Raw genomic sequence first — 14,309 nt, 5'->3', positions numbered from 1 at the left:
ACTAAGGGATACAACATATATATACCATCAAGAATAACTTATTCTCGGATTACAACAAGATTAAAGGAGAATTATTTGAGAAAAACTTACAATACTGATAGCCCCGTTTTCTGTCAAAATCTTAGAATGAAGAGTAACGTATCTAGAAGTTACTATCAAAATCTTAGTCCAATCCAATGATGAACGAGCTAGAAATCGAAAAAAGAACACGGGTTACTCTACTGCCTTTTCTACTTTCTTTCTCCAGGTTTTCTTCTTCTCTCTTGTTCAAATTTTACTACCGCATCTACAGTAGCCGAACCATTATTTTAAAGAGAATCAACTGCCTCTCTTCTTAATTAATTTGGTGGTCCTATTATCACATGATGCAGGGCCATACACAATAGTTAAAAGATTTACAAAACTTTAAATAAATTAAGAACTCTATCTTAACTAAAAAAAATTAAAATCACAGAGAAAAAAACATAAAATAAAAAAATGATAAAAAAAATATCAAAATCACTCTGCAGCGAGATTTGATATATCTAAAAACTTGATATTCTAGGTAGCGAAATAATGGCTATCATAAAAGAAATGGCCTTTGTAGTCTTGTATAAAAATTTAAATGCAATATAATAGTTGAATAAACTAGAAATAACGACCAAATCTTTATTCAAACAGAGAAAAACCTTCACAAGCGATCGAGGGGAGTAAATAGTCGACATGTGATCGCATAAATTAAGATCCTAGTTCTTGATCTATAGTGTGTGTGTGTGTCTCTGATGAATAGAAAGGAAAACAACGAAGAGGCTGCTCCTACCAATAACGACTGCAATACAAAAGACTTAAGTTTTGTGAATTTTGAAGATTTTTTTTCAGTAGATCCATTTAGGAGGCAACACATCAGATGCTAAGACAGTACTAATTAAGGATGCCACACATATATTAGTAAGAATTGAATTCGCCCAATTCGTTCAAGTAGGACCTTATAACTTGTCTTTGTTTTTTTAAAAAAAGAAAAAGAAAAAAAGAAGAAGAAACTCTAAAAGTAGTGCCTTTAGTTTTTATTTTTTTTAATCGGGTATCCTTATACTTTTAAAAAGTAAAATTAATTTCGTTTGGAATTCATAATTATTTTTTTAATAAATATATTTTTTAAGGATTGAACTATTAAATTTATTTGTAGCATTTTTACAGCGTCTCAAACTATATTATAAAATCTATTAAATCCATACTTTTATAACGTCTCAAACTCCTCTTACAAAATCTAACGTTGTTATTTTAAAAGGAAATATATAAGCCGTGTTGCGACTTATCTCCTTGATCAACGTCATTCAATTATATCAAGTGCTCCACCATTATTAAATAACACATGTTACAGTGGCACATCATAAAACTAGCAATTGGTATCTAAGATGAGTTTAAAAACTTTCAAAAATTCCTATTGGAGTGCTCGTAAAATATCTTAGGACTTACCCCTTCGATATCTAAATAAAAAGAGTCTATCTCAGAAATTTTTTTCATTTGATTAGGCTTAACAATTAACCCTAACTTGTGTGGTCATGTTGACTACTATAATATTATTTTGCTAAGTCAATCATTGGTTACATTTGTGAAGAGTAGGGGTAATTATTTTTGGTTCGGTTCAGTTTTTACATAAAAAATTGAACCAAATCGATATTATTAATTTTAAAATTTTAAAACCAAAACCGGTTAAAATTAGCTAGTTTCGATGCGGTTGGTTTTTATTGTTCAAAAACCGGTAAAACTGAAAAAGCAAATCTCAGTGCCCAATGCCCATAAACTACAAGCAAATCTCGATGTCTAGTGCTCAAAATTTATAAGCAAATCTTGATTTTTGTTGTTCAAGAACATAAATCTACCGACAAACTTCGAGCAAATTATAACATAATAATAATAAAAAAAACAAAAACTCATAAGATGCAGACTCTCAAGATACAAACTGCAAAGATGAACTTGAAATGAAGTTAGAATTTTAATCATCAAAAAATTATTTTTTTTATTTATCCATGTAATTTGATTGAAATAAATATTAATATAGGAGTGAACTTAAAGAGATCAGACGAGAGATAGAGAGAAAAGGAGGGGGGCTACGAGGAAAGATGAGAGGCATGGAGAAAAAAGAGAAAGGGGAGGGGGGCTGTGCAAAGATGATGAGAGATAGGGAGAAAAAGGGAGAAAAAAAGAAAAAGAGAGAAGGGTTGTGAGAAGATGATGAAAGGTAGAAAAAAGGGGGTGTCAACTATGTCTGCTGAATGTTACTTTACTTTAGATCTAGGATTTTTTCTATTTATATTTGGTTTTTTTAAAGGTTGGCATGGTTGAATTGTTTTGGTTAAATTCAATCGATTTCAGATTTTAAAAATTAAAACCGAAATAACCATAAAATTTTTATGATTTTTTAACTAGTTAATTCAGTTTTTTTCAATTCAATTTTTTCAATTACTTTTTTCCTATTTTTTTGAATTTTTTTATTTTTTTATTTTTTTCTTCACCTCTAGTTAAGAGCTATCTTGTGATACGTCTAATTGAGACTTTTCCGTTGGTTTTTATATTTATAATTAATTGTAACTATTGACTTAATCTCGAGTAGAGAAATCTAGAAGCCTCGTAAATAAAATAAAGTGTGTAATTCTTAAAAAGAAAAATTTTAAAAGTACAAATTATGTAAAAACACAAAATAAATAAAAATAAAGAAAGTTGTAGAGAAAAATAAATTACAAGAAAATGATTAAAAAAAGCTTATAAATTGCATAAAGCTGTGAATAAATTGTGTATAAGTGGTTGGCCATCATTTTTATCTACTAAATGATTTATTTATAATGTTATAAAGATAGAATTTCATATAAACTTAAAATCCTAATATTATACAAACTATTCAACATAAATAAAGATTACATAGTCTTAATCATAATATAATTTGTACGACTTGTTCTTACCTATCTTTCCTCACCGTTGTACATGTTATTCTACAACATTCATTAATTAGTTAATATTAAGACTTAATTAATATATTATATTAATGATGGATTTAATTATTGTCTACTGAGTAATAAGAAAAATGGTTTGGAATGATAAATATGAGCATGCAAGATGGATGGTTTGTGACCATTGATTTGCATATGATGATTACGAATTTCAAACGTAGGGTAAGACGGTAGGGGAAGAAAAAGGTATTAATATTTTTTCTTCAAAAAAAAATATGAAAAATAAGGCATCTCCCTTGTTAGTCATATTAGATGGTCTCATGGATTTCGTGGTTCTTAATGATTCCTGGATTTGGTTTGATTGTTGATAAATTAAAGAAGAGAGGCATATAATGAAGAGAGCTCCATCAAAACAAAGATGAGGGACTGTTTTGGAAAATTTCAAACCCAGAGGTACCAACCATGTCTTAAACCTGCATCCGGGCTATCCATATAAGTAACCCGACCCTAAAATAACAAACTTGAAAGCCCAAAACCCCCGACTGGAGGAAGGAGCTCATGCTTCATAGCAAGTAACTGTTAAGCTAAAAAAATAAAAATAAAAATGTCACAACAATTCTGGAAACCGGGCAGCGAGAAACCCCGCATTATCGAAGACGAAGAAGGCGGTGTAGTATTTTTCGGCCCCCCTCTCTCTTCCGCTGCCTCCTCTTCCTCCAGGTTTGGATATGCAAGTATTGGGAGTCAAAGGCAGAGATTGCCTGTTTACAAGTACAGGACAGCAATTCTGTACCTCGTAGAGACTCACGCCACCACTATTATCGTCGGCGAGACCGGTAGCGGAAAAACCACGCAAATCCCTCAGGTTTATTGACAATTTTGTGTTAAATTTTGGAAATGTATTGGGATTTTGAATTTATTGATTGATTGAATTTCAGTATCTTAAAGAGGCTGGTTGGGCTGATGGTGGACGTGTTATAGCTTGCACCCAGCCGAGAAGACTCGCAGTCCAGGTACGGTTTCTAGGCTTGGATCACCTCTTTCAATGTTAAGTACTGGGAAAAATGATTTAGTTTCGATTTCAGAATAGTTTGTATGGTTGTTGAAACATTTAAATGGTGTTGTAATGACCAGACGGTTGCTTCAAGGGTGGCTGAAGAGATGGATGTTAAGCTTGGAGAGGAAGTCGGTTACACAATTCGATTTGAGGATGTTACCAATCCAGTGAGGCAGCTCACTTCCTTTGTATTGTTTTGTTATCTTTTACTTTTTATCATGTGGTTCATGGGTTCTGCATAGAGTGGTATTTGGTTGTTTGTTGGTATCCTGTGTATCGTTGGTGCTCAAATTTTTATTCTTTTGGCATTGCAGGCTGCAACTATGATTAAGTTTCTAACAGATGGGGTATTATTGAGAGAAATTATGGACGATCCGCTTTTGACCAAGTATAGGTATTAGCTATGGCCTATGATTCTAGAAATGTTTGTTGTTTTTCCCATTTTTTTAGTGTACCATATTTCTTTTCCTTTTGTTATGCATTTTTTAAATCAAGCAAGCAGCCAATGTAGTTCATGGCTATTGATAATTGGTGCCAACACAATGCCAACATTTATAATTAAAGAACTGCTAAAAGATCCATTGATCTGCATTTCCAGATGTACCTTGTGGTCCATTATCAAGGAGTCTTATTTGTAAATAGTGTTTAACTACTCATGTGGATTCTTTCGGAAGGAAGAATTTGGGAAATCATCTGGAAGAAACTGTAAATGGTTCTCTGCTGCATTTTTCCTGGCGTTGTTGCTGATTTGCTTGAACATGTGCACTTATGATGTGAAGCTTGATAGTCGTAGCACCGAGCAGTGGTCCTAATGAAATGTCTTGTCTCTGTGTTTTTTGTTTATTATTATTCTTTATTTTGTAATAGATTTAGAGTTATTTTATGATATGTAGATTCTAGCCCTTTTTTATGCCACAATCTTCTTTTGTTTGTTTTCCTGATTGGTGCCATTTTTTTCTTACCTTTTCGAATATGTTACATCTCAGTGTCATCATGGTAGATGAGGCTCATGAAAGGTCTATTTCAACTGATATTCTACTAGGTCTCCTGAAAAAGGTAAAGTTTGGTGTCACTTGTTTGAGAAACTAAATTTCCAGCTTTGGTGGATTTATTTTCATTTAATTTTGACAACTCTTGGGATTCCAGATCCAGCGACGTCGACCTGAACTGCGCCTGATTATCTCATCTGCTACAATCGAGGCAAAATCCATGTCAGATTTCTTCCAGACTAGGTATGCTTGTAATTGCTTGAGTAAAGTGGGATTATATTCTCTGTTGTTGCCATGCTAGTGTTTCAGGATATCATTCTTTTGGAAGATTAATTGAAGGGACTTGGAAAACCTTCATTTGCATTGTTAACCTGACAATAATACATCGCACCTTGGGTTTAAGAATGTTGACCTTGCAATTTTCCACATACAAATTTTATTTGATAATCTAGCTTAAGTTTGAAAAGTTCATACTTTTCAGGGAAACAACTAAGGTGCAGTGTTTATTTGTTAGGCTGCAAGAGTGAGACCCCTCTAGTTCTTCACTCATGGCCTTAGCAAGTAGATTTTGTTGGGGGGAAAATTCGTTTCAACTTAACCATGCCTGCAGCAATTTTTAAAAGCTATAAGCATTTCTATTCAAAGAAAAAAGTAGGTGAGGTTGGCTGTCAACTCACTTCCTTTTATTTCCTGTAAACTAGCAAAAAGCATCGAGAATCGGAAGATCAGGAGTTTGTTCCAAGGAAGGTTCCTGCAATTTTATCTGTTGAGGTATGTTTTGTGGTGCACATCAATTTGTTTTACCCTGAAGGCCATCTTCGCTTTCATATTTGAAGCTATTTATGGTGATTTTTTGTTTGACTAGATATGATAATTTTATGGTCTCATTTTTTCTATAACTGTTCAGGGCAGAGGGTTTAATGTACACATACATTATGTTGTGGAGCCTGTCTCAGACTATGTTCAGGCTACTGTTTCAACTGTATTGTCAATTCACGAGCAGGTGATTTGAGGCTTGTAATATAATGGAGTTTCTCAGTTGATTTTCCCCTCTTTAGGATATAAAACTTCCTTGTTGTATCTTGAGGTATTTGCACTCCTTTGGTTAACAGACCTCAATCATATATCAACTCTGGTGGCACGTGTTAGAAGTTTTTAATTAAAGAATCTCAGAACTGATTACATATCTGTAATTAACTGAGTCTCAAGTCTTGCTTACCAAGACTCCTGATCAATTAGCTTGAAGAGTGGATGTAACTGAGGCTTGAGGGTTTGTCGCTATTGCATGATGGTTGATGTATGATGGATCTAAACTTATTATAGCTTGGCAAAACCTGTCTTTCAAACCAAAATTAACCAGAAAAATCTTTTAATAAAGTATATAGCAGGTATAAATTGTCATTATACTTGAAAGCAAGTAGAAATATATTGTGAAGAAGCTTTACAACTCTTGGTAAAATAATAGAATTTGAGTGGTGGAAGGTTTCCTGTCACTGTTTATAGCTGCCCTATCATGGGCATAAACATATCATCGAACACTACACACTGCTTCAAATATTTTCATAGCATTTAGTTTTATGACAAAAGCTCATTATTGATAAATTGTGTCAATATTTGAATCTTCCATCCTTCCATGCATCAACACTTGTGCAGTGTCACTACCTTTAGCTATGGTCAAGACAACTCAATTTATTGGTGATGTTGATGTAAAGAGCCTTCTTCATGTTGTTTATGTTTATTTATTTTATTTTTTTTGAAGTTCAAGCTTTCAGAAAAAATTGATATACCGCAATGAATAATGAAAATATTGTGCTGCACTAACAATTTTGATGTATATTTGTTTTCTAGGAACCTGCAGGTGACATTCTTGTATTTCTCACTGGTCAAGATGATATTGATGCTGCTATTCGGCTGCTTAATGAAGAAGCTCATGCCAGCAGAAAGATCTCTTCAGGTACAAAACACAGCATAAGTTTTGACTTGTAACTATTTGCATATAGTTATCTATGAGTGGTTGTGAATAGAGCATTGTTGATAAATGTGAAAGTCTGTGGGGTACTATATCTCTGTTAGTGGTTCTGTATTCAGATAAGGACTTCTTACGTGGCATAAAATACTATATTTAGATTAAATTAAGGAGCACAAGTATTTTGTATTTGGATGAGGACTGCTCTTTGAATTACTGCAGTGTGACTTTATGTTCCCAGAGCTAAGCACCGAGTTCAATGAAATGAATGTTAGAATGATATTTTTGTTTTACAGTGTTTCTTTTGTAGGAATGGGTTTTATAGACATTTTTATATGATTAAAATCATCATATTTTTCAGGATTGATTGTTTTGCCTTTGTACTCCAGTCTCCCACGAGCAGACCAGGTTTGTGACATATTGTGTGTTACCCAGAAGTATTAAATTGTTTTTTATTTTCTTGTGGCTAGCTATCTTGTTTTGGAATTATGGAACATGCTTTTTTGTTCCCTTTAATAGGATCTGGTGTTTTCCCCAACTCCTAGAGGGAAGAGGAAAGTGGTGATATCAACCAATATTGCAGAGACGTCATTGACACTGGAGGTAACATGTTCTTATTCTAAAATACAAGATGTGATTATTTTGTGGTACCAGGCAGAGAATCACCATCTACCCTTGTTCCTTTGATTCCCTTAGGGCGTTGTCTATGTTATTGACAGTGGATTCTCAAAACAGCAGTTCTACAATCCGGTAATTTTCATCATGGTTTTTTTTTTTTTTGTAAAAAAAAATCAAGAATGGGTAGATGTGGTGTGCTGCAGGGAATTATGATTTTTCTGAACACAAAATTCTGTCTCATAAGTGTGTGACATTTCTTATTGGGTATTCAGGAGTTAAAATGTGCTTTTAATATTTACCCAACTATGAAAGTGCAACTTTCCTAATTGAATGTACATTGATATTTGTTTGGTGCTTTCTTATGTTGTTTTCATGTTTATAGAGCCCTAGTTTATTGGAGTTGTTGATTAATTTATGGATGCTTCATTCTCATTTCATATGAACTAATGTTGAGAAAATAATTGATTAAATTATTTAGAAAAGTAAATGTAAATTATTATTGAGAGTTTCTTCCCTTTTCTCTTTCCTGTTGTCATTATTGTTTTTTTTTTTTTTTGCCTTGTTTTTTGTTTGACTAATTAGCTATGAAAACCTGCTTAGGTACAGAAATAAGTAAGTATATGGGTAAGGGGTCAAGGACTTTTGGAGCCGGATAGATTCTCTATGTGCCATGACCTTTGAGAATGTTGTATCTCCACAATTACTGATTATATTGTTTCAAGGAGATAGCCTCATTATTTTAACTTTGTATGCATATCTGTTTCTCTTAGTTAGTTGCTTTTATTTTTAGTTAGTTGCTTTTATTTTCTATGCTGCAGATCTCAGATATTGAAAATCTAGTGGTGGCCCCCATATCAAAGGCGTCTGCTAGACAAAGAGCTGGTAGAGCTGGAAGAGTTCGACCTGGGAAGTGTTACAGGTAACTTACTACAGATGGGTGAACTTGTCAATTTTTACTATTCATGATCTTATAATTTGATCTTAAGCATGTTTTATAATAGTCATTTCAGTTAACAGTTAAACTATATGTTTTCCATTCTCTACTGTATTTTATTACTCAGAGAGTTGAGGGCGTGACATTGAGTTTATAATTTGTTCACCAAGGCTTCTAATTATTGAATAAAACTTGTAGTACCCTTTACCTAGGGTGTGGGAATACCTTTGCTAACATTATTTTTAAATTAGCAATTAGCTATTGCAGGATGAAACATACGAGGACTGTTGATAGTAGGAACCAAGAATTTGTTTCATAGGACTTTCTGCAGTGATACAAATATGCTCTCTGGTGACTAAAAACTTTAAGGACATATTAAGCCCCAATATGACTTTCTTTTAACTGTTCAAATATGCTACAGATATCTAGTTCTCATTTTATCCATCCAACATCTTAGGTCACAAATTTGTTTAGTAAAATTCTTTGAACTCCTGATAAGAAATCCTCCTGCCTTATGTTTATAAACTTGATTTGTGATACATTTTGCTCAATCCCCATGGTTTCTGTATGTAAATTATAGATTTTGTGGCTTTAATAGTTAATTTAGATTACATCTTGTGGTTTTCTGTCTTTTTCAAATATAACAGCATATAATTACATATGGTGGTGTCTGCAACCAGGTTATACACGGAAGAGTACTTTGTCAATGAAATGTCTTCTGTTGGGATCCCGGAGATGCAAAGGTCAAAACTTGTTTCCTGTGTGATTCAGGTACCTTTTTTTTTTTTTTTTTGGTTTCTGTGGTGTACACATGCTTCCTTTCTACAAAGTTCTTGTTGTTGTTACTGTTACTTTCATACTAGTGGCCAAATGATCTTCAAATTCCAAGAATTGATTTTTCTAGGTAAACATGAAGTTTTGCATTGGAAGGTTTGTATGTTAGACTGTAATTGTTATTGTGTTCTGATATCTCAGTTAAAAGCCTTGGGAATAGACAATATACTAGGCTTTGATTGGCCAGCATCTCCACCACCTGAAGCAATGATTCGAGCACTTGAAGTTCTTTATTCACTAGGAGTCCTTGATGATGATGCTAAGCTTACTTCGCCTGTTGGGTTTCAAGCAGCAGAGATTCCATTAGTATGTTGCCTCCTGACTATTGTAGAGATTTTTGGCTTTTATTGCTGGATCGTTTATTTATGCACATCATTCTCTCATCTGTGGGGAATAATTATGAATTTCTTTTTGGAGTGAAATACATGTTCTTAACATATCTTTTACCTTATTTATCCACTGGATGACAACATGAGGAAATGTAGTATGAGTAGCATTGTTACTTCTAAGAGATCTTATTGTTCATCAGCTCAGCCTGATGCTTTTGTTTGATTTGTTTTTCAGTTATTTTGCATCTTTAATTTAAATCTGTTGTTCTAAATGAGTATTGCTGGTTATCATGAAATGTTTTCTGTTGTATTCATGGCAAGCATAGGTTTTCTTGTTTAGAATTTATAAGACATGAACTCAAATCTATGTAAATTTTGCAGGATCCAATGATATCTAAAATGATACTATCTTCAAACCAGCTAGGATGTTCTGATGAGATCATCTCAATCGCAGCTATTCTCTCCATCCAGGTAAAGCTTTTTTATTCTTTATTCAAGTTTTTGTTTTCTTTTTTCTTTTTTCTTCTGTTTCCTCAGCTTAGTAGTTAGAATTGGAAAATTCTCAGAAAGCCATAAGAAAGTACCCTATAAAACAGTTAGCGATAATAATAAATTTACAAGGAAGAGCATAAAGGAAATGTTACCTTGTAGGTTAGTTAATGCTTTGCATGTCTTGTTGCAGTCTATTTGGGTTTCTGGTAGGGGGGTGCAAAAGGAATTAGACGAAGCCAAGTTGAGATTTGCAGCTGCTGAGGTATTTGATTTTGTCTGTCATTCTTGCTATTATCTTGTGCAGTGAACAGTTCTATGCATTGAAGTTTATTTCTTGATTGTATGAATTGGAAGCAAGATATTCTTGACCCTTGTTTATACCTCTTGTAGTCCTGCCAATTGAGCAACTGTATCGGGAAGAATCTTATACCAAGCCTTGCCTGCAATATTTTGAAAAAAAAAATATCCTTCCTGACCATCTTCTCGTAACTAGTTTACTCATCCAACAATATCTTGCTTCATCTTGTATGGAGCCATAATTCTTTTTCCATTTTTTTTTATTGTTCATAGCTGCATTTAACTAGTAGTTGTGATATATTCTCTTACTTTTAATATTTGGGTTGATGCTCAATGATTTTAAGTAAGTTTATGTAAAATGAAACTTATATGTTGGTCACCTGTTCTTTAATTTTACAACCTCATTTCTAGTACATTTGCATGTATGCTGCGGTTTCATCTAATTTTACTCTACACTGGTCTCAGTAACTGCATCATTTGATTACTTTTGCTCTTCATTTCATTTGTTAACCAACATATCTTGTTTTTCTCAGCTCAAAAATTTTAATGTTATAAATGTTTTTGTTTTTTGATACATTGCAGGGTGACCATGTTACATTCCTAAATGTTTATAAAGGTTTTCTTCAATCTGGTAAATCATCGCAATGGTGTCATAAGAATTATATGAATTACCAAGCTATGGTATGCATCTGTTCTTACTACTGTCTGTAAACTTTAGATATGGTTAAATTTTCTTTCTGCTTTTTGTTGGCCTTTCTCAATGAAATCTGCTGTCGTTCAGTTTTTCCATCCCAGATATTTTAAATGGTGCAATTCATATAGATGATGTTTTGATAATAATTCAATTTGTTCTGCAGAAGAAGGTAATTGAAATTAGGGAACAGCTCAGAAGAACAGCGCTGAGATTAGGCATAGTCTTAAAATCTTGTGAAGGGGACATTCTGGTAGGTTTTGCAAAAATTTACTGATTTTGTTCTTGGGAGAGAACAAAGAAATCCGTTTATTAAAAAAAATTAAAAAAAAAAAGCTTCTATAAGATTGCTACCCTCATTTAAGTAGGTCTTGTATGCTTTCTGTTTGTTGTTTGTTCCTACTGTACCCTGCTCTTTTCTGCACATTGAGAACTTATTTATAGCTGAATGTGAAAGTGGATTTATCCTATCGGAATCTATATTAAGCTCAGGAAACCTTATGTCATTGCTTCTTTTACTTAAATACATGTTCTTGACAGATTTCTTCAAGTGGTCTGAGTCAACTTTCTGGTTCATATGTTTTCTTACCTTTTGTTCCATTTCTAAGGATGTGCTAAATATAAAATTAAAATGTGAAACAGTAAATACTTTCGCCTTAGTTTCTCCTTCATGACCCAAATAAACTTTCATGAGTGGCTTTTTGAGTGGCATACAATTGTGCACTGTCTTTCCTATTTCATGAACCTTAATAATTTGATGTGTCAGACACTCAGGGAGGTTGACTCTTCATATCTTTTGGCTTTTCCTCTTCTATTAAACATGATATGACTTTTTGAAAACATTATTTGTTTGTATGTGTACAGACATATAGATCTGATTTTCACTGTCCTCCACTGCTCACCTTCTTTCTCTAAATGATCTTGTAGGCAGTAAGGAAAGCAGTTACTGCTGGATTTTTTGCAAATGCAAGTCGTTTAGAAGTGAGTGACTTAATTTTCCATGTTTCCTGCCAAACTAGAAGTATGGAATGAATCGTATTCTTTTTTAGCCTAATGTCCTGATAAAAGTTGTGATTATATTTTATTGAAAGGCATTCAGTCATAACGGGATGTACAAGACTGTTAGAGGTTCTCAAGAAGTTTATATTCATCCTTCGTCTGTGTTGTTCAGGTTAGTAGGCTGGAGTTTGATATTTAAATATTTAGTGAATTTCATCCAGTGCTGCAAATATGGCATAAACATCAAAACAAGAATCACATGATTTGTTTTGTGATGCAATTGATGCTCAATCGTGAACTGGTTTGTGAATATTATGCTAGCAATCCATATTCAAGTGACATTCTCAATTGCAAATGTGTTGATGGTTATAACTTTTGCTACATCTGGTAGGGTGAGGATATAGTGACTAGGTAGTGTTAGGCTTACTACTCTCTTCCTTGCCACATATATGTGGAAGGATAGGCATGATTGTGACTTTCCAGTTCATAGATGTTGAATAACCAAGAGGGGATGTTTTCAAGATAAACTTGTTCTGGAATCTAGCACTCATTCATGAATGCATTTAATTGGTTCATGCATTAGTCACACGTTTACATTGTATTCTAGTGTTTACATTAATATGGTTGATGTTCAAGGAGTTATATTGTGGAAGTGTAAGGGTTGTGAAAGTACCAGGAGTCTTATAAACAGTAATGTAAGTTTTTGAGTTGTACATGTGGAAGTAAGTTAATCAGAGTTTCAGTTTCAAAATACTTCTTTCTCTTGTGTAAGTTTCTTGCTTCACCACCATATTTCTAAGGAATGGTATCATAGCTTTTGAGAAAAGATGATGAGTAGTGGAATGTTTCCTTTTCAATTTTCAAAATTGTCAAAGGAAAATTATGACAATTGGTGTATCTATAAAGGCTCTTCTTGGTTCTCAAGATGCATGGGAGGTTGTAGAGAGGTTACGAAGGGCCTGAAGATGAAAAAACCTTGAATCAAGTGCAGAAGGTAGCTTAGCAAAAAGCTCGCAAGAAGGACCAAAAGCCCTCACTTTGATACATGTATGCCTAGGCATGTTTGAGAAGATCGCTTCTGTAGCAGGTGCAAAACAGGCATGGGATATTCTCCAAATTGCCTTATAGGGTGATGATACTGTGAAAGAGTTTGTCTCCAAACTTTTTATAGGGTGATGATACTGTGAAAGAGTTTGTCTCCAAACTTTGAGAGGAGAGTTTGAATCTCTCCATATAAAAGATTCTGAATTGATTTCAAATTAGTTTTTACGAGTCCTGACTGGTGAATCAGTTGAGAAGGTAGGGGAGAACTTGGAGTATGTACGGGTGATTGGAAAAAATTCTTCAATCTCTAGACTCAAAATTTGAACACATAGTAACAGCCATCAAAGAGAGGAATAATTTGGAGACTTTGACCATTGATCAGCTTCGTGGTATTTCACTTGTTTAGAATTTAAGCTCAGGATTCAATTGATGATATGAGGCCACTTATTTTGAATTTAGGATCAATGATTTTATTGAATGTTTCTCTAAGAACTAGTATTCGCTGTACTAGATGTTCACTGAAAATTTTCATCAACTTACAGTATTTATGAATATTGGTTCTTAGAATGATCCTTGAATGTATTTAGATGATGGCTTTGTATATCATCTTATGATAGAATCTAGATAATACGGCATCTCAGTGTCTGGGCCTTGACAAATATGGTCAAGTTTTGCTGTTGAGTTCTCATATTGTGTTTTGTACATGTGCGAAGTCTGATCATCTAAAAACTTTTATCTTGTTGCAGAGTTAATCCAAAATGGGTTATATACCACTCTCTTGTCTCAACAGACCGGCAATACATGCGGAATGTCATGACTGTTGATCCTTCTTGGCTAACAGAGGCTGCTCCACATTTTTTCCAGCATCAACGAAGACCGGATCCCATTGGTCACTAACCACCTTAGCAATTGTTTTTCTAATGGATGTAAAGAAGGTACAACTTAATTTTGTGGTGATTATTTAATCTCTTGAACAGTTATCTATGATATAGATTCTATATCATTTTTCTGATTTCATTAAAGAAATTTGTTCTGTTTAATGCTTTGATTTTTTTCTTATAAAAAAAAGTTTGTCCGAGCGCATGTGTTGATTGTTCTGGTGAACTTGTTGCTTAACCGTGTGAGATTCTGT

The 14,309-nt window shown here is 33.5% G+C and overlaps 1 protein-coding gene across 1 annotated transcript; it reads left to right on the top strand.

The window, feature by feature from the left end:
• The first annotated feature begins 3,447 nt into the window (after positions 1-3,447).
• Positions 3,448-14,217, top strand: LOC105127945 (RNA helicase family protein). The gene is made up of 22 exons (XM_011029421.1): positions 3,448-3,792; positions 3,866-3,940; positions 4,062-4,151; positions 4,299-4,378; positions 4,971-5,040; positions 5,131-5,216; positions 5,675-5,744; positions 5,881-5,976; positions 6,822-6,927; positions 7,301-7,347; positions 7,459-7,542; positions 7,636-7,689; positions 8,376-8,476; positions 9,172-9,262; positions 9,467-9,631; positions 10,036-10,125; positions 10,337-10,408; positions 11,026-11,124; positions 11,301-11,387; positions 12,062-12,115; positions 12,226-12,305; positions 13,924-14,217. The coding sequence occupies exons 1-22, from the start codon at positions 3,532-3,534 to the stop codon at positions 14,072-14,074; spliced, it is 2,109 nt and encodes a 702-aa protein (XP_011027723.1). The 5' UTR covers positions 3,448-3,531; the 3' UTR covers positions 14,075-14,217.
• Positions 14,218-14,309: the final 92 nt, after the last annotated feature.

The sequence above is a fragment of the Populus euphratica genome, unplaced genomic scaffold (assembly GCF_000495115.2).
Source record: "Populus euphratica unplaced genomic scaffold, PopEup_1.0 scaffold15.1, whole genome shotgun sequence".
In the NCBI taxonomy this organism is placed as follows: Eukaryota; Viridiplantae; Streptophyta; class Magnoliopsida; order Malpighiales; family Salicaceae; genus Populus; species Populus euphratica.
The sequence above is the reverse complement of the archived record's forward strand: the minus strand, read 5'-3'. Positions and strand labels throughout refer to the sequence as shown.